Source organism: Aulonocara stuartgranti, assembly GCF_965226115.1.
Source record: "Aulonocara stuartgranti genome assembly, chromosome: 16".
Taxonomy (NCBI): Eukaryota; Metazoa; Chordata; class Actinopteri; order Cichliformes; family Cichlidae; genus Aulonocara; species Aulonocara stuartgranti.
The window spans coordinates 16,181,500-16,209,063 of record NC_138952.1 but is presented as its reverse complement, the minus strand read 5'-3'; the positions used below and the strand labels follow the sequence as shown (position 1 = coordinate 16,209,063).

General features: G+C 39.1%; 3 protein-coding genes across 3 annotated transcripts; 1 reads left to right on the top strand and 2 right to left on the bottom strand.

Moving 5' to 3' along the window:
• Positions 1–165: 165 nt before the first annotated feature.
• Positions 166–6,136, bottom strand: rdh1 (retinol dehydrogenase 1). The gene is made up of 6 exons (XM_082509055.1): positions 6,010–6,136; positions 3,427–3,462; positions 2,975–3,305; positions 1,749–2,007; positions 834–997; positions 166–742 (listed from the first exon to the last, which is right to left on the bottom strand). The coding sequence occupies exons 1-6, from the start codon at positions 6,130–6,132 to the stop codon at positions 522–524; spliced, it is 1,134 nt and encodes a 377-aa protein (XP_082365181.1). The 5' UTR covers positions 6,133–6,136; the 3' UTR covers positions 166–521.
• A 17-nt stretch (positions 6,137–6,153) lies between these two features.
• Positions 6,154–12,146, bottom strand: dhrs9 (dehydrogenase/reductase (SDR family) member 9). Its single transcript, XM_082509062.1, has 5 exons — positions 12,002–12,146; positions 9,282–9,598; positions 7,337–7,595; positions 7,090–7,253; positions 6,154–6,791 (listed from the first exon to the last, which is right to left on the bottom strand). Exons 2-5 carry the CDS (start codon positions 9,592–9,594, stop codon positions 6,568–6,570), a joined length of 960 nt encoding a protein of 319 aa, XP_082365188.1. The 5' UTR covers positions 9,595–9,598; positions 12,002–12,146; the 3' UTR covers positions 6,154–6,567.
• Positions 12,147–15,932: 3,786 nt separating this feature from the next.
• On the top strand, positions 15,933–26,273 carry abcb11a (ATP-binding cassette, sub-family B (MDR/TAP), member 11a). The gene is made up of 28 exons (XM_082507718.1): positions 15,933–16,554; positions 16,958–17,044; positions 17,164–17,179; positions 17,267–17,315; positions 17,453–17,694; positions 17,782–17,866; positions 18,299–18,432; positions 18,527–18,698; positions 18,809–18,933; positions 19,004–19,178; positions 19,268–19,381; positions 19,470–19,580; positions 19,656–19,781; positions 19,869–20,072; positions 20,159–20,329; positions 20,417–20,606; positions 21,365–21,446; positions 21,531–21,639; positions 21,732–21,893; positions 21,990–22,094; positions 23,189–23,350; positions 23,447–23,650; positions 23,734–23,975; positions 24,060–24,216; positions 24,310–24,507; positions 24,611–24,817; positions 25,122–25,268; positions 25,386–26,273. The coding sequence occupies exons 2-28, from the start codon at positions 16,996–16,998 to the stop codon at positions 25,584–25,586; spliced, it is 3,939 nt and encodes a 1,312-aa protein (XP_082363844.1). The 5' UTR covers positions 15,933–16,554; positions 16,958–16,995; the 3' UTR covers positions 25,587–26,273.
• Positions 26,274–27,564: the final 1,291 nt, after the last annotated feature.

Genomic DNA, 27,564 nt, shown 5'->3' with positions numbered 1-27,564 from the left:
TTAAATATGTGGCACACTTTAGGTCCTTTAGATCCACACCATTACACCACCACCTCCACCATGAAACACTGATACAAGACAGGACGGATCCACGATTTCATATTAATTATGTCGTATTCTGACCCGATTAACTGAATGTCACAGCAGAAATCAAGACTCAACAGGCCAGTCTTGTATTGTTTAATTTTGGTGAGCCCGTGCACATTGTAACCTTAGCTTCCTCTTCTTAGCCGATGGGAATGGGACCCGGTGGGGTCATCTGCTGCTCTAGCTCATCTCCTTCAGTGTTTGATGTGTTGTGTGTTCAGAGATGCTCTTCTGTATATCTTGGTTTTAACAAGTGGTTATTTGAGCTACTGTTTTATCTTTTTTTGAATCATCTTTTCTAACCCCTAGAGATGCTGTGTGGGAAAATCTCAATCAGCTTTAGCTTAGGGTGAACATGGTCAACATATACACAGGAGAGAAGTAATGACACAGTCATACAAAGTTTTACAGCGATGTTAAAGGCTGTCTGCTATTTACATCTTTTGTTTAGGAGAAGGGAGAATCAAATTGACTATAAAGTCTGCAATGAATGAAGGGAGGTAGGACAAAGGGATCCAGAAAAGCTTTGCGTCCCAGCCTGCTGCGTAACGTGTGCGTGGGAAGCGAGCGGTCAGCGCGTGCTCCATGCACCTCGTCACCTTAGAGATATCCGGACTGCACAAGAGTCCCATGGAGAAGGTCTGAGCTTTCACATCTGAGAGATCAATAATCAGATAAAAGTGATCTTACAGAGCATCTGTTTAGTTGATCTGTAGCTGATTTAAACAAAGTGCACTTTTACTCACACTCATCAAAGTATGTAGCTCCATATGAGTCTTTCACATCTTGAGGGAGGCGGGACCACAGCCTCCTCAGGTTAGCGTCAATAAGATCAATGTGGGTCACGTTAGTCTTGAAGAAACCGGGCTCGATGATGCTCACATTAATACCAAAGTGCTGCATGTCCCTCCTGGTCAGACAAAGCAGACAGCGTGTCTCTTGAAAGCAAGTGAAAGAATTTTACTGAGCACTTCTCCATCAGTACTATGCTGCGGCATAGTTAATATGTGAGTATTTTCAATCCTTTGATACTTTCATTAGACTGTGGTAGATGTCATTTCTGCTTTACTATATTTTTATGTGTATTTTTATGTGTATGTATTTTTTTTTTTATAGGCAGAGGTCAATGGGTCCATTTTTGGACAAAAGGTCCATTAACAGATAACAAATATCAAATATTTGTTATTTGAAAATAGGCATGAATTCAAAAGCTTTGGAAGTGTTTCTTAAAGCCTGGTTCTGCTGGAGGTTTCTTGCTGTTAAAAATGAGTTTCTCCTTCCCCACTGTCGCCAAGTACTTGCTCATAGGGGGCTTCTTATTGTTTGCGTTTTCTCTGTATTTTGGGGGATTATGAAGTGCATTGAGATGATTTGATATTATATAAATAAAACTGAATAAAAGTGAATTGAAGATTTCAGCTCTTTCAACTACTGCTAACATCGCTTTATAGTAGTCTCCTGATCTCCCCTTAAAAGATGCGTAACTAACTGTAGTGTGGAGTTACCAAAGCATCAGGACACTCACATTATTTTATTGGTCCAATGTCACCAAAACCATCTTGCCTACCCAAGTGTTAATCCTTTCTTTTTTTTTCTTTTTTTTAAATTATGACTTAAAAAACCCCCACCTCAGCAGTATGTTTTTAACCACATGTTCATACCTGAGGCTGTCAGAAAAGGCTTCCACTCCCCATTTGGACAGGCAGTATCCTCCACCAGTGAGAGACAGTCGTCCCAGAATACTGGCTACATTCACCACTCTGCCCCGAGCTTTCTTTAAGAGAGGCAGAAACTGGAGGGTTACGTCAATCACTCCTAACAGATTCACATCCAAAACCTTTGTGAAATCCTCTAACTTCATCCATTCTGTTGGGCCGATGGGTGTCGATCTTCCTGCATTATTCACCAGACCCCACAGACCTGCAGGATACACAATAACGACCACCAGAAAACAGCTCATGACCTTCATCTTTTAAATCTTTTGCTTTGTAATCTTGACAGATTAAACTGCTTACAGCCCATGCAGATGCTTCTCTGCATCTCCAGATGTCAAACACTGACCTGCTGTGCAAGGTTTTAGTACAAGTTGATCAATCTGCTACCTATGTTCAACCCTAGAGAAGAGTATGAGATGCTCCACATACACAGGTTGGCCAAATTTTGGTTTGTATCCTTTTCTGTAGGCATTTTGTAAGTATGGCATGAAACTTCCTTGTGTGTGTGCTAATATGCATCTGAATGTTGGATGAAGCCAGGTCTATAATTCCTATTTGCTGGAGTAGACTCATTGCAGAGATGACTTTGGACATCTTTTGCATACAAAATAGTATTTTTTCCCAACTTATGTAAAATTTGTTTGGTTCTTGTGGAAAATCAGATGTTTTTGCCCCCTGGGTTTCGAAAAATTTGAAAATCTATGTGGTGAAAATCTGTCATTGACACACTGAACATCTGAGAAGCAGGTGAAAACAGACATATGGGTTCTTTTCTAATGATCTATAAGATAAAAAGGTTAGGAGCCACTTACATAGAGCATGGGCCTGACAAACTGATCTATGGCATTTGTTTTACACATTTGCCACCTTTATTTTTTTCAGTAAAAATCTTTTTCATAGATAAAATCAAATGATGGAATTACTTTTTGCCCATCAGTAATAACATTTGTTTTCAGCACATGCTGTCCCACAGTTGGTAGTCAGATCTCAGTCTACAGTCTTGATTTATGTCAGAAGCAGGTTTCTCCCTTAAAAGGCAAGATGTGTTACATGTATCAGTAGGAGGATGATGGGTTGATGACGGGATGGACCAGCTTGGCTTTATCTCTCCCAGTGCTTCACTCTGACTGGCACCCTATCAGTGTGCACCCCCTGCTGTCCGCCCGGCTCACCTCGCTCTCCGACCTCTCTGCTCACAGACTCCACCGCCTTCCTGATGCTCGCGCTGTCCGTAACATCCAGCAGGAAGGCCTTCAGTCTGGGGGAGGCAGCCGCTGCCAAGTCTGCGGCACCTTTCTCTGTGAGGCAGGCGGCCATGACTTGGAAACCTTTTCGGTCCAGCTGTTTGGCCAGAAGATTCCCAAAGCCGCTGTCACAGCCTGTGATGAGCACATGTTTCTGGCTGAAACCATCAACCTTGTAGGAATCTCTGATGTACCAGCGGACGGCAGCGAGCGTGGCCAGAAGGAAAACACAGGTTAGGGCCAGGTGTGACAGGATTACCTAAGACACAAAAATTACAACTAAAATGAAAGACTTCACACATTCATAATGCCATCCTCTACTTTATTTTAATCTCTGGATAAAGTAATTAATTTATACAAAAACAGAGAAATCGTCTTACCCCTGCCAAATAAGCTGCTAGACGGTCTGTAAATACCTGGTGGGAGAAACTTGGGATGCATTTCAAAACATTTAAGCAGCAGTAATGAAACCTGAATTATACACACGGCCTCTTAATGTTTGTTTAGCCTCGTTTTATTTTTCATAAAGCAGAGCATCACATAAAAGTTCTGGACATCGAAGAATAAAGCAATTTAACACTTAAATAAAAGATTTAAAACTCGTCTCAGTGTTAAAGCCTGTAACCACATTAGCAAACCAGGGCGCCACTGCTATTATTAAGCTTCAGCTCCCCCTTGTGGCTCAACTGGTTATGGCAGAATTACATAGCTTTTAAAGCCATTCACAACTAAGTGAGCCCTTAACCCAGTATTGAGTAGAACAGACTGAGATCTAAGAAAATGTGGCCACACCTGATTAATATGTCCCCAAATGAAGTTCAGTTCACCCAAACAGAAAATTGGCATCTACCCTCACAGGTCTGAAAGCTGGAAGGTTAAACTGAATACATTTAATCAGTATGTCTTGATGCATTCTCAATCATCCAGGTAAGTAAATCTCCAAAAATTGATTCTGTTCATCTGGACGTAACATTTTGTGGGAGAAACGTTTCGTCACTCATCCAAGTGACTTCTTCAGTCTCAGCTGACTGCAGGTTTCCTCATCTTATAAACAGTACATTTGCATAATGACTGAAAAGCTGGAAAGGCACCTAAAGAAAGCCCCAGCCGATCCAGGAGTGAAGGACAACCGCTCCCCAAGCGAAAACCTGTAGTGATCCCATATGTGTCAGGAGTATCGGAGTAGTTGAGACGCATTTTTTTTAAACACCAGGTTTCTGTGGCTTTTAAACCCCAAAACACGCTGCGCCAAAAATTGATCCACCCCAAGGATCGGGTCCCCCGACACAAACAGAGTAACATAGTGTACACTGTTAAGTGCCAGGAGGATTGCCAGGATTTATACATCGGGGAAACCAAACAACCTCTGGCGAAGCGGATGGCACAACACAGAAGAACTACCTCGTCAGGCCAGGATTCTGCAGTCTATTTACACCTACAGGCCAGTGGACACTCTTTCAAGGATGAGGATGTGCACATCCTGGACAGGGAGGAACGCTGGTTTGAGCGCGGAGTCAAGGAAGTCATTTATGTGAAAAGGGAAAGACCATCTCTGAATCGAGGAGGGGGCCTAAGGGTACATCTTTCGCCATCTTACAATGCTGTGATTGCAGCCATTCCCCAACTCTCTGTGAACGATACTCATGGCCATTGATCAGTTGTCTTTGATCAGTGGGTTTTGGTCGGTGGTTGTTGATCAATGGTCATGAGAATTTGCATAATCATGATTAAGGAACTGACCTGCCAGCCCATTGTTCCTTCAGTGGGCTGGTTTCAGTCATTATGCAAATGTACTGTTTATAAGATCGGGGAAACCTGCAGTCGAAACGCTTCTCCCACAAAATGCTACGTCCAGATGAACAGAATCAACTTTTGGAGATTTAATCAGCATATTTGTGAGCACAGGTTTACTGACCTTTCATGTGTTACTTTTTACTTCTGCTTTACCAGATTTCATATGGTAACATTATGTTATCCTAGAACTCATTTGAGAGGGGAATATATGAGGGAGTGGATGTGGCTCAGGAGGTACAGCAGTTCATCTATTATTCAGGAGGCTGGTGGTTTGATCCTTAGCCCCCCTGGTCTGCATGCTGGAGTATCGTTGGGCAAGATACTAAATCCTGACTTGCCCCTGATGTGTGTGCATGAATGTTATGCATTAAAAAAAAAAAGTGTATATGTGTGAGTGAATGAAGCTTGAAGTGAGAGAGTGCTTTGAGAACTCAAACGGAACTGATAAGCACTAGAACTACAGCCCATTTATCTGATATCTGTTAGCTCAAACTACAGGAAAATGCTGCTTAGAGCTCACGATTATAAAAGACTTACCAAAAACTGGATCATTACTTTTTATAGACACTCAGCGATATACTTGAACAATAAAACTGTAAAGAATTATTCCAATGTTCTTTTACATTGTGGTGTGAGAGATTTTATTAAAAGATCTTAATCCAGTCCTCTTTGTTTCTCACACGAACATGCGGGAATAAGGAAGTATGCAGTTGGAAAAAAATGTGTACGATTTTGGGCATTTTCTCAATACATTTTATTTTATTTGTGCACCAATTGTGTTTCATTAACATAACCCTGTGAAAACTCAAAGCCAAACTATCTGCATGTTAGAAACTACACTATGGGTAAACAGATTTTTAAAAACATGACAATTTTCATTCATCCACCAGATGGCATCAGATCTCATTAGGCTATCTACTGAAAGTAAAATGTAACAAAACCCCCCCCAAAAAACGCATACAAAAATAACAAAAGGTTTCAATCGAGCCACTCCTGTCAAGTCTGCTAATTAACTTAGTGTAAAATAAATAAACAGCCAATAACTTATCCAGACGTTAGCTGAGCTAGGTGATCACAATGGGTACCAAGAGCCCAACAGCACAAATTTAAGCACCACTAAATGTACAATAGTAGAACAAATAATAATCATAAAAATAATACAAACATACCATGGTTACAGCTTTAGATGTTTCTGCTGCTTCACCCCTGGGAATATAAATTAACTGAAAGGTGCTTTCTACATCAAAACCTGGTGCTGAAGGTGAAGTTATGTAACAAGTCTGCAGAGTCATAGTCCGATTTAACAGGAGGGTCTAAAAGGTTACACGCTTGGGCTTGTGTAATACACTCAGAGTCCATGAGCCCTGGTTCTGATAACAGCACTCCCCTTTCAACTGAAATCAATTGTGAAAGCACAAAATCTCTGACTAAAGGTTACAGAGCACACTCTTCGATATGTAGGACGAATACATGTTAGGATTTTTTGCTTTACTAGCAAAGGTGAGATGACACAGCATTCAAGATTATTACATGACTTGACACAAAGTTAATTGTCAGTGCTCAAAGGTTTCTTCATTACCTGACATGTACTCTTCTGAGTGCAGCTCTATTAATCAATTAAATAGATGTAATAATGTCTAGAGTCATAATTATCGTAAGAAAATAAACACACGCCCATATAATCTTCAGATTAGCCCAAAATGCTTCACTGACTGACGTGACAGAAACTACAGCGCAGATATTTTGGGTCTGGGTTTACTTTTAATTAAATACGTGTCTGAGAGCCAGCTCGGCATGTACGACATCGGCAACCAGAGGAACTTGGCGTCCCACCCGGGGGAGTAGCGAGTGCGTGGATAAAGGGCAGAGATGGCGTGCTCCATACAGCCGACCACCTTCATCAGGTCCCCGTCTACAATCTGCCTGTACCTCTCGTCCAACTGCTCAAGCGCTAAAAAGAGAAATGTTTCACACATGAGTTCTGTAAAAATGATTCAATTCAATTAAAGGACTAATGATCATCAGTCGGGATCATAGGCAAGATTAATGCAGCTGAAAAGAGTCCAGAAAGCTTCTGGTGCACGAAATCTTGTCTGCTGCATATTGATTCTGCACAGTCACATGAAATGAAGAGATTAAAGTAGATACAATGTCAGGCTGAAGATGGAAAGGAGTGCAATGGATGAACAGCTTGAAAACATAATGCATCCGAGTAAGTCTTATCTGTTAAATGAAATAAAGCATCTCACTTGTGTCCAAGAAACCATGCCCGTAGTCATCTTTCACTTCCTGAGGTAATCTTTCCCAGAGCTTCATGAAGTTATTCTTCAACATAGCTGTGTCAGTCACGTTTGTTTTAAAGAACCCGGGCTCAATGCATAACACCTTGACTCCAAATGGTGTCATGTCGATACTGAAACACAAAATGAGATGCTGCAAGTCAGCAGACTCACAGGGTACGCATGTACAGGCTTGAAAAGTCAGATGTGCTCTCACCGGAGGCTGTCATTGAAGGACTCCACTCCATACTTGGACACACAGTAAGGTCCGCCGAATGGGCTGATTCGACCACACACACTGGCGATGTTTATCACCCTGCCTTTGGCCTTCTTGATGAGGGGGAGGACACTCAGGGTCACATCGATGACACCGAGCAGATTGACCGCTATCATAGGTTTGAAATCTTCTACGGTGAGCCAGTCGTTGGGACCGGACGGCACTGAGATTCCAGCGTTGTTCACGACAGCCCAGAGGCCTGAAGTAACACAAACCCAACAACAAGAAGCACAATGAGAGCCACAGTACGGACACACAAATCCCTGCTTTGGACTGCGTGTTATAATCATTAATGTTGAAATATAGTATACCATAAAAACAGGGCCACATGAGAATTGGGACTGTTGTTGAGGGCTGGAACAGTAAGATTAACTAATTTATACTCAACGTAACTTTATCTCCTTACAAACTGCTGTTGGAGAGAGTAGATGTCAAAAATATTCCCCAACTGTGGCCCTTGGGAAAACTCAAATGTCATAACTTTTTAAATTCTTTGTGTTATTGCTGGGAGATATTGTTTCTGGGTCATTAACCCAGACTGATTGTGAAATCATAGCAAACCACTCTTAAGAACATTGTGTATTTGCTTCTCATTTTATGTCATGTAGGCCCACTTTAAAGTGATAAACATGCTCTGCCGGTTTCTAATCTAGACTCAATTCCATGAATCCACACTTTGAAAAATCACTGATATGAGCAGCTAAGCATCTACTACAATAAAGTCAAATGATTTGCAGATACACTTCACTTTCCACTGCATAACATTAACTTCTCAAAGCCAGTTTAAAAATTGGGCTCAGAACTTTGTTTTCATTTCCCAGGTCTGATATTCAATTCAATTCAATTTATATAGCCCCAAATCACAACAACAGTTGCCACAAGGTGCTTTATATTGTACAGTAGATCCTATAATAGATACAGAGAAAAACCCAACAATCATATGACCCCCTATGAGCAAGCGCTTTGGTGACAGGGGGAAGGAAAAACTCCATTTTAACAGGAAGAAACCTCCGGCAGAACCAGGCTCAGGGAGGGGCGGCCATCAACCATTAAAACAAGCCCCAAACCCTAAAATGACTGGAAATGAGTTAAACAGGCTGGCTCTTCCTGCAGGCACACTTCAAATCCAAACACTGAGTCATTAAATACATTAACCCTTTTACGCATAGTGGTCACTACAGTGGACAGCTATTCAAAGGCTGTTTTCTTGTCTTTGTGTCAGCGTTGGTGGTATACTTGCACATAAATACAACACACAATGTATATTATTTATTTGTTTGTCAAATTCACAAGTCAAAACATATGTTGTCCACCGAAATTGACATGTAAAAAATTCTTTGAAAAGTACATGCTTTTAAAAAAAAAATGAAGTTCAAAAATATTTTTTTCGTGCCTAAAGATGAATAAAAACACTAACATAATGAGATGTTCTCTTTGCTTCATTGTTCTTACAGTTCAGTTGTTCAGGGTTTGTTTTATTTTCCTTCATGCTGGAATAAACAGAGTGAGTGGGTGGGTGGGTGGGTGGGTAGCTGGGTTATTGACTATACTGACAACAGATAGGAGTATACAGACTGACACAGTCCTCACTGTGAAAAAGGAAGGCCTTTACATTAAGTTTCAGTCTTGTTCACATTTTATTCAAGAAAACAATACTGAATAATTCTTTCATTAGTATATTTATTCTACTCACGCCTATCTAAAGCGATTAAAAATTACTGTGATGGACTACTTTTGCGATAAAAATAAAGAAATGACTGTGAAAACAGATGAATTGCCTTAACAGCCACTTTAACTAATCCTGGTTTTTCCTGGCATGTAATCCAAATATTTGACATTTAAGTTCATCAGTTAAAAATGGGAGACTTTACACTGAGCCACTCACCCTTCTGTCCAACCAGAGTCTTGATGAAAGCTGCCACTTTGCTCACACTCTCAGAGTCGGCGACATCCAGGTGGATGGTGGTCAGTTTGTCGGAGGAGACCTTCTTCAGCTCATCCTCACCCTTCCCGGTGTAACAGCCTGCAATCACGCGGAAGCCCAGCTTGTCCAGGTGTCTCGCCAGGAGATTACCAAACCCGGAGTCGCAACCTGTGATGTACACATACTTGTCCTCCTTGTTGGAGACTCTTTTGGTTTCTCTGTACCAGCGATAAACGAACCAAACAGCCACCAGCCCGAGGATGTACAGAAACATTTTTCTAAGGTCAAGAAGAAGGTGGAACATTATTATTAGGTTATATTCAAATAACTTCGGGAACTTTTATACATATATATTATAGGTCATGGTTAAACGATTATAACAAATAGGTGTTGATGTGCAATAACATAGGAGGTTGAGCCAAAACCCTTAGCGGCTGTGTGAGGGGGTCAAAACTACGAGTGTAGGCTGCTGATAAATGACAGCTTCATCTGATGATTAAATCATTGAGATCAATGACACGGTTCTGAATTGTGCCAGTCCGGTTGGCCAATATGATTACATACCTTATTAGAATGACAGGGTTTCTAATAAGGTATGACTCTAAAGTCTTGACTTGTTTTCCTTATTTTAATTACTTAAAAGACCTGTCATATTTGAATGCCTACTCCATCATTCTTCTTTGGTTAACCGGCTGCTCTTTTGTACAAATACTCGTCATATCTGAATCTACTTTGTAAAGAAAACCAGCACTTGTATTTGCATTGGATGTGAGGAATAGACAGTAACGAAACCATGCTGTGATTTACGGATCATCCTGTCACTCCTGTTTGGCCAACCGTACACCTAATGCTCTTTTCTTCAATGAAGGAAATGACCTTACACCTACTCTTCTGCATATTCCTGTAATATGTTGTCTTGACTTTGCGCACACATTCACACTCCTATTTGTCATGCATAGTTTTACATCTGTAAACCATCTGAGCATGCTACTACAGGTTAACAACCTGCTGTGACTTGACACACTCAAGCTCCGTAAACATGCTTTACAACGCTCATGACGTGATGCCTGTGGGCTTGGCAGACTTCACAGACAACCAAAAAGACTAAACTTTTTGGGTTTGGGGTTTTTTTAGTAAATGAGAAATACTTTATTTGTGAAATTATTTAAAAATGCCCGATGATTAAAGTGATGACAATAACATCTGGCAGATGCTTCTCTCCCAGACTGATATCATGCATTATAGATGGTGACAGCATGTAGCATGAAGGCCTTACATATATACACAATGGCGCCACTGTGAGGGAACCTGTTAGAATGAAAAATTAAATCATCTGTTTTGACTACAAACACAATCAGCAACTGGTGAGACTGCAGACGGAAATATAAAGATAAACTAAACATCTGCAAAATGCAAAGAATGAGAGATAACACAAGGCTGTGAAGAATTTCACATATTACTTTGACGACTTTTACTGTCATTTGAGAAATGAGACAAAGGAAATGGCCACGGGAAGTTTTACACTCTCGTCTAGCGGATGAAGAAGTATTTAAATTATTGTGAGTAAATTTAGAAATATTACACTATAAAAGAAATTAGCACGAACATACATTTAAAGCTACTTTTGGGTGCTCTCCTTCTTTCCCCAAAGGTTAACCATAGGAGATCGATCCACATGTTTGATCTGACACAGATTTTATGCTGGCTCTAATGCACCGTTGCCAGTTATCTGTGTTTCCCCCCTGTGTTTTTGTGGATCCTCCTGGTCTTTAAACTAGTGAATGGTTAGGTTAGGTAAAGTACTTAAAGTAAAAGGCCGAAATTTGTGTATCATAATTACAACAATTTAGGTTCAGATTTATTTTTATTTTTCCAAGTTGAAAATACCGATTTTAAAATATGTTCCCCTGAGTCAAGATGAGGAAGTAGGAGAAATGCTTGAGTAAATGTACTAGTTGACAGGTTTATCCGGTGGAACAATGTACTAAGGTGGGGATGGAGGTGGGATCAGCCTGGGTGACTGGAGCTGGGTGTGGCAGGAATGCCCTGTGGGCTATGCAGGAGTCGCACAAGCTAATTAATTTTGAAAATCTGGATTCATCTTTATGTTAGATTTTTGGATCTAACATATCTGTAAAACACTGGAGGAATAACAAAAAATCTCTCTTAATGTTGTTCCACAGTGATATTCTCACACAGAGTCAAGAACAAGAAATAAAATTCAAATTAGTTAATTTCACAAAACAAAAAAAAAAAAAAGAAAAAAGAAAGAAAGAAGGAAAACAGGAAATAATCACAGTTTAGAAGCCGGGACCTGGGGGGTATTTGATACTTTTTCCTCAGTAAGATTTCTCTTAATAATACTCATCTTGACCCACACACTTCATTGATTATGAAATCAGTTGATTATCCTCCTCAGCTGCAGGTAGATTCAAAAGCCTTACCTGTGGTGGGGTGAATGCGCCTCACACCTTTGAACTGATCAGAATAAACGAGTAACTGAAGTTACTGGGTGTAACACTGAGCCAAGCCTTTTATCGCATTAACTTTAAATTCGTCACCTTTAGTTCACTTTCCCGCCTGTTATATAAAATATAAAATTTCAAGGCGCGGAAAGATTGATAAACTTCATATATGGAGTGTAAGTAAAAAAAAAAAAAGATATAAAAAAAACAACTCACTTCCGTGTTTTCCAAAGTCAGTACATGAAATGAGACCTGCAGCGCAGCGAGGCATGAACCTCCACCGAAAAGAAGTAAGAAGCTCATTTTTCTCTCTCCTCTATTTAATTTGTTGCCAGTTCTCCGAAACTTCCGGGGATAGTGGTTGACTCTAAGGGTTGCCATGGCTGCGTGACAAAATGCACCAAAAGGGAGAGAACGCGGGGGTAAGAAGCAGCACAGCCAGTTCAGCGGAAAAATTACTGAACTGGCAACTTCAGCCGGAGCTCTGTGTTTTTTTTCCACTGAAAATTGAATGAAGAGCGCCAACCCCTGGACACTAAATTTCTCGCTCAATTTTTATTACACTTATTTCATTTATTTATTTATTTAGTTATTTTTTAATCTTTTTTTGTCTTCAACTGTATCTTTACTGGTTCTTGATGTGTAGAGCTTGGACCTGAAGAAACACAAACCCATTCCGTTTCTTTATTTTATATGGAGAGAATGACCATAATCAGTCTATCAAAGTCTACACTGTTGCTTTCGTGTCTCACTGCCAGGAAACCAGTGGGATGTGATAACCACAGCCCGCCTCCAGCTCTAACATACTGTACCAGTCAAGCAACGATATGTTAATTACTGAGCTTTGGGAGGTTTTGGAGGTGCATTTTATTACCGTTCAAGCCACAGTAGGCTGGTTTCCAGTCTGTGCTAAGCTAACCTAAACAGTGTTAAGACCCCCCCCCCAAATTTACCTGAATGTTGACACTTTACAGAAATGTCTTGTTATTTTTGAATGTGTGAAATATCAATAAAATTACAAAAAAACTGTCTGTATATCGACTAATGTCTAATATAAAATACCACAAAAAACTGTACTATGAATATATAGAATATATATGTTTGTTTGTTTGTTTGTTTTACATTTTTACGGATTTTTAAAACATTATCACACACAAAAAGACTGTAAAAATAAGAAAAAATGTTTAAAATAATTTCCCAAATATTTTATGTTTATTTAGAAGATAAAGGTGTTAATTTCCAGTTTTATGCCGTAAATGCATATCTAAATTTGATGCACTGAGTGTAAAATGGCAAAATAAGACAAAAAGAAAAAGAAATAAAGTTTCTGTAATTTTACATGAGTTTGTTCATTCAGATATGTTGTATAATGTAGGAGTTTGAACAAGGGTATAATTGTTTTCAATCTTCATATATTAGTAAATGATATTAAGGTGAGGGTGGTCTTAGCAAATCTAAGTAATAGCAGTACCAATCACCAATAGCTTTGCTATTGGTGATTGGTACTTGCTCACTGTCACCTTCAGTTGCATCTTTTGTGTCATAATGTAAAACTTTGCAGGGAAACCTTTATAGATACTTTTGAAAAGCACTAGTTAATGCAGTCTTGATAATAAACTAAGTTTTTCCTTCAGTGTTCCCTCCATGTAGTCTTTCAGTGTTAATTCTAATCATTTTTACTGCATCATCATTATTATTCCTGTTTAAAACGATTCTCACTTCTTTTTTAAGCAGTCATTTGTCTCTTTATGTTTATATTTAATTCAACAGCTGCCTTCAAGATAAAAGGAAAGATGATAAAGGGAAGAAGAACACTTTGAGCAGATGGCTGGCGGTCATCTTCCCCTAAGAAATATGTGAACCTCTTCTCATTTGTGAAGAGACTGGCATGCCAGCCAGTTCTGGTATTCTCTGAGGAATGTTGGTCAATTTGCATGGTGTTGGACTGTGAGCACAGGTTTCACTAAAAGGACTGGCATTGTTTGTTGTCTTCCTCTTTGCACAAAGACATTGGTCCCAAAGCTTAGTTGATGCCTTTCTTCAGTTCTTTCCTGTCTTCCATTCCTCATGTATTAGATTTTCTCTGTGCTTTTAGACAGAGAAAATCACCTTGCACCTATGTGTTATCCTGGTAGAGCTAGACTACACCTGCACTTTTTCACAGCAAATCTTAACTGTACCTGTTGTCAGTTGCACCTAGATTGAAAAATAACAGGTGTCCAAACACCTTTGAAGTGTCTGCAGCACCAGGGAAACTTGCCATGTTCAGTGTGACTCTAAATTTAGGGTTTTTCATTTCAATTCTGTGTGTTTGTTATGGTTCATTAAAAGCTATTTAAAAAGAACAGTTTTGTTTTTTATAGCACATTATTATAAAAGTTTTCTGATGTGGTCTATTTGTTAACAAAATGAAGTGTTGGGGGACAGGAAGTAAGTGTGTCCTAACTGTTTAAGACTTATCATTGTAAACATTTAAATCTAAAGTACAGTAATTATTTAAGAATATTTGATAGCAGGTGTTCATGTAAGATTAATCACTGGAGCTCTGACAGCCCCGACCTTCCTGTGCTTTTATCATTCACCTGTGTTGAGAACAATCAACAATAAAAAAAAATTAGTATAATCAGCTTTAAAAATTAGCACTAGAACATTTAGTGCTTGGCTTTTTCATTCGCTCTCACTTGTACATTGAAGTTTATGAATAATAAAAGTTTTGTGAAGACAATTTTAATGACTGTTAATAAAGGACAGGGATCAAAATTACACAATGATGTTGTAAATTACAGACTGAACTCTTACCCATAATGAATGTCCCCACGGTCATTAAACCCTTTTTACAATCACTTATGATAACAACCTAATACATTTGTATTATTGTGAGAAGTTTTCTGTCGTTTTCTGTTTGCTACCAGAATTAAATGTTGAGGCACAGGAACGAAGCGTGTCCTTATGGTACAAAGCTGATGTTATAAAACACAATATCATCATTCAAGTGGTCAAGTGGTTTTACAGCTGCAGATTTCTTTAAACTGTCAAATGTTTTTAAGGACAGCTAAAGCAAACTCAACAGTATTAATGTCATATTGCAGTAGTGTTAAGGCATTATTACACAAAGTAAAGTTAGTGTTTCATTAAGCTCAGCTCTTTCAATATTGACATCCATAAGTAATTACTCGATAAGCTTTGTAAATAACAGTATACTGTAATTATAATAACATTTTCTGGATATTTGTAAGAGGGTAAATCCATTAACTTTTTGTTTGAACACACATAAAAACCTATTATACTGTTCATATAATCCAAAATGAACAGTAAATGCTGTATTTTTAAACCCAGTTACTAGTTTAATAAAAGTATTTTGACTTTTGTTTAATGTGTAGATATATATATTTTTACATTAATTATGGAATAAAAGTTTTAACACAATTCTTTAAAAACAATTACACAATAAAGCTCAACTAATAACAATACGTTTTTGAAATTTCAGGCTCCACTGATTTTACTAGATGAGTGTTTGACCACATTATGGGGTGATTTCATTGTTTTTACACGTGTAGCTATATTTTATTAACAAAGCCTGTTTAAATTCACAAGATTTCATGTAAATATAAAGCTAAAACAAGTGTATTTTAATGTCTTATCTCGTAAAAATACAGAAATTTTCTGTATTTAGGTATTTTTATCTGATGGTAAATTTCCATTATTTCATAGTCTTTTCCAGGAGCCTCAGCCCCATCTTACTGTCTATTTAAGTATTTATCATTTCATCATTATGTTTTACACTAACAATTACATTATTTAAAGTATTTAAACGTTTAAGAATAGTAGCTGTAAGTGTAAGTTGGGTAAGAGTGTAAGAACACAGGAGCTCTGACGGAGTGGAGCCCTGTCCTACCTGTGCTATTATCAATCACCGGTGTTGTGAACAATAAGCTGCTGTAAAGCAGGAGCAAATTCCAAAACCAGGCCCTTCATCACCATCCCACAAACGCTAACCCCTATATCCTCACTCCTTCCCTGAGATTCTGCTTATTTACAAGGATTTGTTCTTCCAACCTGAGATAGAATTGTGTTTGTTATGACGTATCAACACTTTTAAAAATCAAAATTGAGGAAGCTCACACTGCTACCAAAACAGTTGCAGTTATGTAAAGGAGACAGGTGGCTAACAAACATTTAAATGTATTCTAATGATGTAATTCATATAAGCATAACCAGCTTTAGAATTAGCAGTAGAAGAGTTTGTAATTAGCTTATTTCTTCGCTCTCACTTGTTCATTGAAATTTGCAAATAATAAAAGTTTTGTAAAGAATTTTTTTAATGACTGCTAATGAAAGGTGGGGATCAAAATTTCACAAAGACACAAATTACAGACTGAACTCCTACTCATAATGAATGTCCCCGCGGTCATTAAACCCTTTTTACAATCACTTCTGATAACAAGTTAATACATTTGCCTTAAAGGATGTTTTCTTTTCTTTTTCTTTCATAACCTTATAATTTCTGAAAATGTTAGAATTTGTTCTTAAAATAAAGGAATCAGCCTAGAGGCAGGAGGCATAAACTGACTTCACTTAGTTAAAATTTGTCTTGCAAAGACTTGCAAATGTCAGCAAATATTGCTGACGTTTATCAGTCTAATGGAGGAGTAGATAGTATAAAAGGGGAGGCATAGGTTAACCTGAGTGTGAGATAGGACATTCCTCTGAAGAACCTCAGCGTTGTTGGTGGGTTTCGTAAGAAAGCAGAGATTCACCAAGAAGTCCAGGTATGTGGATTCTGATACACTGATTTAAGACCCAGAGTGGTTTATTAAACCCATTAATACTTATTCATGTTGTTTGTTGTGTTTTAATCTTTTATCATTTATATTGGTATCCTGACCTGTGCAGAGTAATGTGCTGCTGAAATATTTCCCTTGTCCTTCGTATGTCCAAGCAGCTGGATAAAAATTGAAAACAATGAACAAGACAGCACGATAAAAAGAAGTTAATTCAACCCACATGCTATCAGCTTGTCTGAAATTATTGAATTCTCAGCAGATCATGTCATCCTTTTTCCTGTCTGTTTGTGCCAATAAAATACAGTGTAACTTGCCTCATTTACATTACATTTAAAGTATATTAAGTTACACTGATATTTATTCCAATGTTTAACTTTTCTATCCACAGAAAGTAAGTATACAACTGCCTGAGTCAGAGCGACAAAAATGAAGAAGAAGGTCAGTCTTACATCACCCCCACATGCAGATAAAGAAGGTGAGTGAGTTACTTTTAGTGGGGAAAAAAAGGACTAAATATCATTACATATATCTTACTAATAGTTTTGCTTAAAAAAGCTAAGCAATTACTCTAATTATAATTTCCCTTCTTTTCAGATGACAGTCAAAATGGGTAAGTTTGGGTTGGGAGACATTAACATGCTATGTGTTTGCAGTTTTTCTGTCATTTACAGTCATAGGTTATTTACATGTTTTACAGGGAAGAGAAGAAAAAAGAAAATGCTCTGAGTGTTGGATACTTTCAGCTGGTAAATATTTTTTCCATGACTCTATAAAAGCTTGTTCTTTTCCTTACCTTTGCTCTTGAATGATCAAAAAAAAAGGTAGATAAGCACGAAACATTCTTTATTCCCACAAGCACAAATCCACAATTTCCCATTTTCAGTTCCGATTTGCCACTTGGAAAGACATCGTGATGATGGTGGTGGGGAGTGTGTGTGCCCTTGTACACGGCGCAGCCTCACCGCTCATGCTCCTCGTTTATGGCATGATGACAAACACATTTGTGGATTATGAGCGCGAGGTCCAAGAGCTGAAAGATCCCAACAAGACTTGCAACAACAATACTATTTACTGGGTTAACGACACCGTGTATGAAACGGATGAAAACACCACACTCTACTGCGGGTAAGTCATTTGTTTATTCCAGATGAGATTGTTGCTACAGTAAAGAGTTATTGTTGTTACTGCTACTCATTTTTGTTCTCTTGGTAGGGTGGATATTGAAGCACAGATGACCTTGTTTGCGTATTACTATGTTGGGATTGGATTCGGTGTTCTGATTGTTAGTTACTTTCAGGTAAGTATGCATGTTACATACTCAGCTTTAATTTTTGATTCTTTTTTGTCGCTTCTGGTGAATAATTTCAAACATCCACTTAGCACTCAATTTAAGACCATTTACTATCAGCTGTTGGCCTTTGTGCTGTTAATGAGAGAGGGTATTTTTAACACGGTCATCTCAGGCTCATGGCTGTGTAAGAACAGCATCCCCCCTCCATGTGCTGCTCACACCTTCTCAATATAAAGGGCAGCCAATCAGAAGAAAAGTTTCCTGAAAGGGAAAGGTTTGTTTCAGGTAGTGGACAAACTGATGAGCTGCACCAAGAACCAGAATAAGGAGTAATCCTGAATTAAAGAATAAAAATATGGAGTTTGTTTAAATCCTTTCTGAAAATGCATGGCTTGTGTCTGTATAATGTGATGTCTTTTTTAAAAAATCACATTTTAGATTGCATTCTGGGTGACGGCGGCTGCAAAGCAAACACAGAGAATTCGAAAGACTTATTTCAGAAAAGTAATGCGAATGGAGATTGGATGGTTCGACTGCAACTCTGTGGGTGAACTAAACACGAGGATATCTGAGTACGTTGTGTCTCTCTTTGCCTGCTGATCAGCCTGTTATCACTGTTTTGCTCAACATGTTTTTACACATTCTGTTGCTTTTTTCTTTTTATAGCGATATCAACAAGATTAACAGTGCCATTGCTGATCAGGTGTCTATATTTATTGAGAGGATCTCTACATTTGTTTTTGGCTTCATGGTTGGGTTCATTGGTGGGTGGAAGCTGACTCTGGTGGTCATAGCAGTGAGCCCTCTGATAGGTATAGGTGCTGGACTGATGGCTATGGTAAGCGTTTGATAGTCAGTTGGCAGTTGGTGGATAGATACCTTTTTTCCTGTTATGTTTAAGCTTTGATATGTTTTTATTTTGTGCATTTTTCTTCCTGGTTCCTGCAGGCTGTGGCCAGACTGACAGGACGAGAGCTTAAAGCCTATGCAAAGGCAGGGGCCGTGGCTGATGAGGTCCTGTCATCCATCAGAACGGTAGCAGCTTTTGGAGGGGAGGAAAAAGAAGCTGAAAGGTATTTTGTAGTACAATATAAATGCTAATACTTTTATTTGTAATGATGCTAAAATACAAATTTTGCACAGGTATGACAGAAACCTTGTGGAAGCTCAAAATTGGGGAGTTAAAAAAGGAACAATCATAGGAGTGTTTCAGGGATACCTGTGGTGCATCATTTTCCTCTGCTATGGTCTGGCCTTTTGGTACGGATCTAAACTGGTCATCGACACTAAGGAGATGACGGCTGGTACTCTTATTCAGGTATGAAATATTAAATTCTAAATGGTAATACTCTGTAGAATACAAAGATGGAAAACTGCTGACTTTTAATGCTGCTGTGTTTGTTTTAGGTTTTCTTTGGTGTACTCATGGCAGCAATGAACCTTGGCCAGGCCTCACCGTGCCTGGAGGCCTTCGCTTCTGGTCGCGCTGCTGCAAAGAGTATCTTTGAGACAATTGACCGGGTAAAACCAGCTAACTTACATAACCAGAAGAACCAAATTAGTCAATGTTAAAATAATGAATAAAGTTTATTTGTTGCTACTTTCACAGGAACCGGAAATTGATTGTCTATCAGAAGAAGGTCACAAATTAGACAAAGTAAAAGGTGATATTGAGTTCCACAATATCACTTTCTACTACCCATCCCGGCCTGACGTCAAGGTAACATTCTTTGCTTGATATTTGTTCTGTCATGTTTCAGTTTTACACGCACTGAAAGTCAACAACCTTTTTCAGATTTTAGATAATCTGAGCATGCAGATCAGAGCAGGAGAAACCACCGCATTTGTTGGACCAAGTGGATCTGGAAAGAGCACCACAGTCCAGCTCATTCAAAGGTTTTATGACCCAAAGGAAGGAACGGTAACTATCTGAGAAACTTTTCAGACACAGGCAATGAGATGTTTGGGGGCTTTGTTGTAACGTCTTGTAATAAAATATCCTTCTTAGGTGACTTTGGACGGTCATGACATCCGTACTTTGAACATCCAGTGGCTACGATCTCTAATTGGGATTGTTGAGCAGGAGCCAGTGCTGTTTGCTACCACCATTGCAGAGAACATCCGATTTGGTCGACCTGGAGTAACCGTGGACGACATTATCCAGGCGGCAAAAGAGGCTAATGCCTACAATTTTATTATGGAGCTACCACAGGTACATTTAAAAATGATATACAGCACAATTGCAGAAGTTACAGCAGTTTTACAGTCATGTGCTGTAATTTTACTCTTATACTCCAGAAATTTGAAACTATGGTGGGTGAAGGTGGAGGCCAGATGAGCGGAGGGCAGAAGCAGCGTATTGCCATAGCTCGTGCGCTCATCCGAAACCCCAAGATCCTCTTGCTGGATATGGCCACATCTGCCCTGGACAATGAAAGTGAAGCTGTAGTCCAGGAAGCACTGGATAACGTGAGCCATTTTTTATATTTCATACATTTTGACTTCATTAGCATCTTGTTTAGGGGACTGACACCCTAATAACAACCATATCTGCAGGTGCGCACAGGCAGGACGACGATTTCTATAGCTCATCGTCTTTCCACAATTAGAAATGCAGATGTTATTATAGGATTTGAGCACGGGCAGGCTGTGGAGAGAGGAACACACAGCGAGTTACTGGGGAAGCAAGGCGTCTACTTCACTCTGGTCACCCTGCAAAGCCAAGGCCAAACCAACACAACTAGTGGTAGGATTCATGTGGTCTGTCAATTACTAGATTTGGACTTTTGGTACAAGAAAATGAAAATGCGTGGATCAAAATTTATGGTATAATCTTCAAATGTTAAACAAAATCAAATGCCCAAATATGTCCAGAATATGATGTAGAACATTTAAATTAAATTTAAACATTTAAATTTAGAACTAAATTTAATCTGATAGAGAATATGTTCCAACCTTTGGTGATTTCTCAAATTCATTTTGTATGTTTTTCCCTGTTGAAGACATATTTACCTGGACTAGACAGAGATTGTCATGCACGGTTGGAAATTCAGGATAACAAGTTGGCTGCCTGTTGTTTGTCTGATACAGTTAGAGAGTGTAGTTGCTTTACATTGTGATGACGCATAATTAAAAGTTCTGCACCCTTTACACCATGTACACCTCCTATTGTGCTGTTCCACACTATCGCATGCAAATAAGACCTTCCTGCCTGGTTGAAAGAGCACATTTCAAAGCTCTCAGTCACATAGCAACATAGCAAAAGGTTTGGGCCTTAGGTTGTTCATGACACTTACAGCTTTGGTGCTGTGGTGCTGTCTTGGCCATATGCAGCTTAAATGCCACAAAAGAACTGGACCTATGCTTATGCTGAATTAATGGCTTCAGTCAAGGCCAAACATTAAATGCATTTCAAAGGGGAAATCCTTTAAAGTATGTTATAGTTATTTCTTGTGTTTGTCAAATCTCAAAGGAAACTTTAATGCTTGATTGTTTTACTTCCAGATGTGATCAGTGAAGCTCCTGAAGAAGACTTTGATCTAAAAGCAGGGGGGTTTAGCCGTGGAAGCCGTAGATCCAGTAAAAGGTACAGTAAGTCCACTTGAAGGAGATCATGGGAAAAGATCATCAGTAAGAAAATACTTTGATATTCTCTATATTACACCTGCAGGAGCTCTCTGCGGCTGCGATCTTGGAGCCAGTTGTCAAATGACTTTGTCCCTGATGCACTATCAGGCAGCCTCAAGATTGCTACGGACACGAATATCAAATCAGAAAATGTACAGAGATTCCTCTCGTGCTATGTAATATGCCAAGACAATTAATAACTGTTCTATGAAAAACAATGGTCCTTACACATATCTTTTAACAGCAACAAAATGATGTGGAAGAACATGTAGAGCCTGCTCCAGTTGCACGTATCCTTAAGTACAATCAGCAGGAATGGCCCTACATGCTGCTTGGCTCACTGGGAGCTGCGGTCAATGGCTCTGTCAACCCCATATATGCCATCTTGTTCAGCCAGATTCTTGGGGTAAGAGCTGTTCTCATGAAGAACGCATGTCATCTTTTACATGTACAGCTGGTTTGAGCATGGGCTAAAATATTTCACCGGTATTTGTTTTTACAGACTTTTGCAATTCAGGACTTGAATGAACAGAGGAAACAGATCAATGGGATATGTGTTCTGTTCTGCATCGTGGCCGTGGCTAGTTTCATTTCACAGTTTTTACAGGTATGCTGTTGCAATTTTAGACATATTAAAAACAAAACATAATCTAGAATAGCAGTTGTGGAGAAATTGTTTATGTCTCTAGAAGAAGATGAACTGCAATAATGTGATAGGTATGACAAAAATGAAGAATTATACAGGCGACATGTGAACAACGCCTGCCTTTCTGCACATGTTCTACATGTGTGTGGCTATCTGATGACTGAATTGCCTGCGCGTGCCATGAAAGCAGTCATAACAGAGTCAAGATAGCTAAAACAGGTGGGGCTTGGCAACGTGGGTTTTAATTATACTGTGGTTTCTTTACTGCACAGAAGCAAAGGCAACATAAATACCAAAAACAAAACAAAACTGTTGGTAGCGTTATTAAATTAGAGTGGAGCAGAGTAAATCTTTAATGTACCAGTGAGGGGACATTTGCTTTCCTCTCCAACAGAAAACACACAAACACCATTCAAACCACAGTACAAGATCCAAAGGTCTGACATTGTCATCATAAATCGGGTTCATTAAAAGGACTAGATGTTACAATCCCTGACAATGCATTGCTTTAAATGGAGAAAATCTTGGGGGATGGCTGTTATGAGGAAAAGCAGCACAGAAACTTTACCAGCGGCACACATTGTTGTGTGCCTCAACTTTCGTTCTTTTACCCAAGATAATCTGCCATTTTTCCTTGGTTAGGTTTAGGGATTAGAGATCTGATCTAAATTATCATATTAAAATTTGGGACACATCGTCAGTAGTGGACCTTGGATTCATCGGGTGTTTCGGCCATTATCACTAGACACCGTCATCCAAAGAGGCCCTGCCAGGGTTGATCAGGCCCCGGAGTGTGTCACTGGTTTATGTTAAAGGGCCATGGGAAGGGAAAAAGGGCCATAATTTTTCTGAAGAAGGTTAGCAGATTGGATAAAATAGGGTTAGGGGTTATCTTACAATATAAAATGCCTTGAGGCGACTGTTGTTCTGATTAGGCGCTGTATAAATCAATTTTAAAATGAACTGAGTACAGAGTAATGGTAAGAATCAATGTGTGGTTAGAGGGTCAATACTGTATTTTATGGCTTTTTTACAGTGCACATTTAATATTACAGGGATATTCTTTTGCTAAATCTGGAGAGCTTCTGACGCGCCGCCTGAGAAAAGTGGGCTTCCAGGCCATGTTGAAACAAGAGATTGGCTGGTTTGATAACCCTATAAACAGTCCTGGAGCTCTGACCACCAGACTGGCCACAGATGCATCCATGGTTCAGGGGGTAAGTAGGAAACTACAGGATTGTTTTCACAGTTTGGTTTTACAATTAAAATCTTGTTTTTTAATATTTTTTAACATGCTTGAATAATTTCTGTAGGCAACGGGATCCCAGATTGGCATGATTGTTAACTCAGTGACCAGCATAGGAGTCTCTTTCATCATTGCCTTCTACTTCAGCTGGAAATTAACATTGGTAATTTTGTGCTTCCTGCCGCTCATTGGGCTGTCTGGGGTATTCCAAGCCAAGATGCTGACAGGTTTTGCAAATGAAGATAAGAAGGCAATGGAAGAAGCAGGTCAGGTAAGCTCATCTTCCATTTTAATATCAAACCAGTACACAGGCAGCTTTGAATTTCTTGCGGTTAAGTGATTTCTCTCCCACAGGTATCCAGTGAGGCTCTTGCCAACATCAGAACCATTGCAGGTTTGGCCAAAGAGAGCTCATTTGTGGATTCGTATGAGCAGAAACTTGAATTGCCTTATAAGTCTGCCAAGAAGAAAGCCAACATCTATGGGCTCTGTTTTGGCTTTGCTCAGTGTGTCATCTTTTTGGCTTATGCTGCTTCATTTAGATACGGAGGCTTCCTGGTCAGGGCTGAGGGTCTGCAATATATGTTTGTTTTTAGGTTGGTAAAAATCTTGCTTTTTGACATGTTCAACTTTGTGATGTGATTGCCAAACATCAACACTGTGGTCATGTGTTTCCCCAGGGTGATTTCAGCAGTCGTGATCAGTGGGACAGCACTGGGCAGAGCTTCCTCGTTCACTCCAGATTATGCCAAAGCCAAAACTGCTGCTGCCCAGTTTTTCAAATTGTTGGACAGAGTTCCTAAAATCAGCATAAGCCAGTCAGATGGAGAGATATGGGTTGGTGAATGTCAATAACTGTACATTGAAATGGTTCATGAGTTTTAAGATGTAGCCCGTGTTACTTTTGTGAATCTTGTCATCCATCTTTAGAAAAACTTCAGAGGAGAAATAAATTTCCTTAATTGCAAATTTACCTATCCGACACGACCGGACACCCAGGTGTTGAAGGGCCTCCGTGTGTCTGTGAAGCCCGGGCAGACTTTGGCGTTTGTTGGGAGCAGCGGCTGCGGGAAAAGCACAAGCGTTCAACTGCTGGAGAGGTTCTATGACCCTGATGAAGGGCAAGTGGTGTGTGTTGACTGATTTAAATGTTAATTTCAGATACACAAAATGTATTCAGTGTGAGCAAAACCATTCGCTCTGTTGTAACTGTGTCACCTTTTCTTTTCAGGTGATTGATGGCGTCCCATCTCATTCAGTCAATGTGCCTTTCCTAAGATCTCAGATTGGGATAGTGTCCCAGGAGCCAGTTTTGTTTGACTGCAGTATAGCTGAGAACATACAATATGGAGATAACACCCGCAGTGTCCGCATGGAGGAGATTATTGAAGCTTCTAAGAAAGCTTATCTTCACGACTTTGTGATGACGCTTCCTGATGTGAGTAGGACTGAAATGACTTGAAATGTTGTCCGGTCAGTCATTTTTTGATTAAAAAGAAAGCTGAGTAAGCGAACTAAGCATAAATTCAGAATTAAAGCTAAATTGAATGTGACGTTGATTGCCTGTAGTTCCTTTTAGAAGGTAACTGGCAGAATGTGCAGACAAGCGTTTTCCAGATGCTAAATGCACTTAGTATAGGTTTACTATCCTAAAAAAAATCAAACAAACACACATTTTAAAGATGACTTGTGGTGAACTTAGAGTATAACTTGCTGCTTTTCTCTCTCTTTCAAACTGGTAGAAATATGAGACTCAGGTTGGTGCCCAGGGCTCGCAGCTGTCAAGAGGACAGAAACAACGCATCGCTATTGCACGTGCTATTGTCAGGAACCCCAAGATCCTGCTGTTAGATGAGGCCACGTCTGCCCTGGATACTGAAAGTGAAAAGGTATCTTTTAAGTCCTCTAATCTAGTCTTTTAAATGAAAGTTTGACAAAACATCCATATCATATATCCATGACACACAAAAGGAACTCGCTGATGACAGAGATTTTTTGTCCTGCAGACCGTGCAGACTGCTCTGGATGAGGCAAGAAAAGGACGAACCTGCATCGTCATCGCTCACCGGCTGTCAACCATCCAGACTGCAGACATCATAGCTGTGATGTCTCATGGAGCTGTCATCGAGCAAGGCACACATGATAAACTCATGGCCAAGAGGGGCGCCTATTACAAACTGGTCACAACAGGTGCTCCGATCAGCTAGAATTATTTGAGCTTGTTGTATTTACAGAGCCGTTTAGTTGCAAACTTGAACCATTTGGAAAATCGTCCCTCATATCCTGCTCATTTAAATGCACAACTTTACTTCGTTTTCATAAAACTCCTCCCAGGATAAAAAAAGAAAATCTACAAATTTTCTTTTCTTCAGTACACATCATCATCATCATCATCATTAAAATCAACACATCTATCAGCAAATCTCCCATGTCCAAATACAGATGCAATTTCTTTACAAAATTTGTCAGTTTACTCTGTACAATTATATCCTTAATGCTAATTAACTCCATCTCATAAGCATTTGGTCTTAACCTAAAATATACAGGCAGATATTTCTGTCTATATTCAAATAAATAGTGATACTCATCTCCAGGTTTCCCCAAACTATGAAGGACACATAAACGTTTAATATACTTAACTCCATAAAATCTGTCCATAAGTACTGGGATACCACCGACTCCACATCTAAACTTTGCCAAATAACACCAAATGGAATGATCTAAACCGCACAAGAATCTGTTTTTGTTATCAATTAATTATGTGACGATAAAGCTCTTTTTTGTATATTTATTTGCCTGTAATGAGTGTTTATAAATGAAGAAGATGAGGATAAAGACTTTTGCATGTATTAAGCCACGTTTGTATCACTGAACCACAGTTATTGTTTTTTTTTTTTAAATATATATATATATATTTTTTAAAATTGTATAATAATACAATCATTAAAGTAATCTATTTCTAATGTTTTGGTACGGCTTTTTCTTACCAAAATATCAACATTTCTCTTCAGTTTAAAACAATACATCTTACTATATTGTTTTAAACTTCACATATAGAAGTTATTATGGATATTTAAGCATCTATTTTCTTCTACTCAGCTAGTTCATGTGATGGTAGCATGGAGTCCATCCTAGCTCCCAGAGAGCAAAAGGCAGGGCACACAGTGAATGTGTTATAGGTCTACTACAGGGCTAATACAGAGAGATAAACAACCATTATCACCTACAGCCAATTCATTGCCAGTTAACCTAACCCAGAAAGAAGGCCCCATCTGGCAAACGTATTTGAACCCAGGACGGTCTTGCTGTGACACAGCAGCGCTAACCACCATTTAATTGGGACCTTTGGACCTTTTGAGGTCAGAAAGAGTACTTTATCTGTAAGGAGGAAATATTTTGCTAATAGGTGCTGAAATCTTTTTTTTTTTTTCATTTTATATTTAAACATAACCAATAACAGAGGTCTTTATACCTAAAGCAAGTTCTCCTTTAAATTGTAGCTGTATTGAAAGAAAATTCTTTTCTTAGGCAAATTAGTTTTCATAAATATTTATATTAACTATGCTGGAGCTGGAGTGGACAGAGTTCAGGCTGCTGAGTGGTTCTCTGTTGCTGCACCCTCAGTACCAGTTGATAATAAAGCACCCAGGCACACAGATTTTTCTTCGAGCTGGGCTTAATGAGGAGCCTACGCACTTAGGACAGTTACATAATTCAGAGCCAGCCTCAGGTGCCGCTGGATGCTAAGCAACCCGGGATGGTGGAGAAAAACGTGGAAATACGTTCTGCTGGGGAGTTTACCTAATCTGCCTAATCTAGTTACATCACAGCTTCTGTTCTGCTTCACTTATTTTGGCTGATTAATATCTAAGTTTTCCTGAAGAGAGCTACAAGAGATTATTCAATGCATGCAGAGCAAGCTGTATGTCCATACATTTAAAGTGCTTAAAAACTAAAAATGATACTTTTATAACTGACATTTCTGACATGATATAAATATCGATAAACTGTCATTTCTGACAATCTAAAATTTCACCTGTTCTTTCATCTGAGCTGCAGTGGTAAGGGATCTTACTTGTTATCTAGCTGACTTTTACACAGAACTGATGGGCTAACAGGTCACAATAAAATCTGGAGGTCTGATTTTGTTTCAGGCTGTTGTGATGTAAACTGTCAAAATGAAGT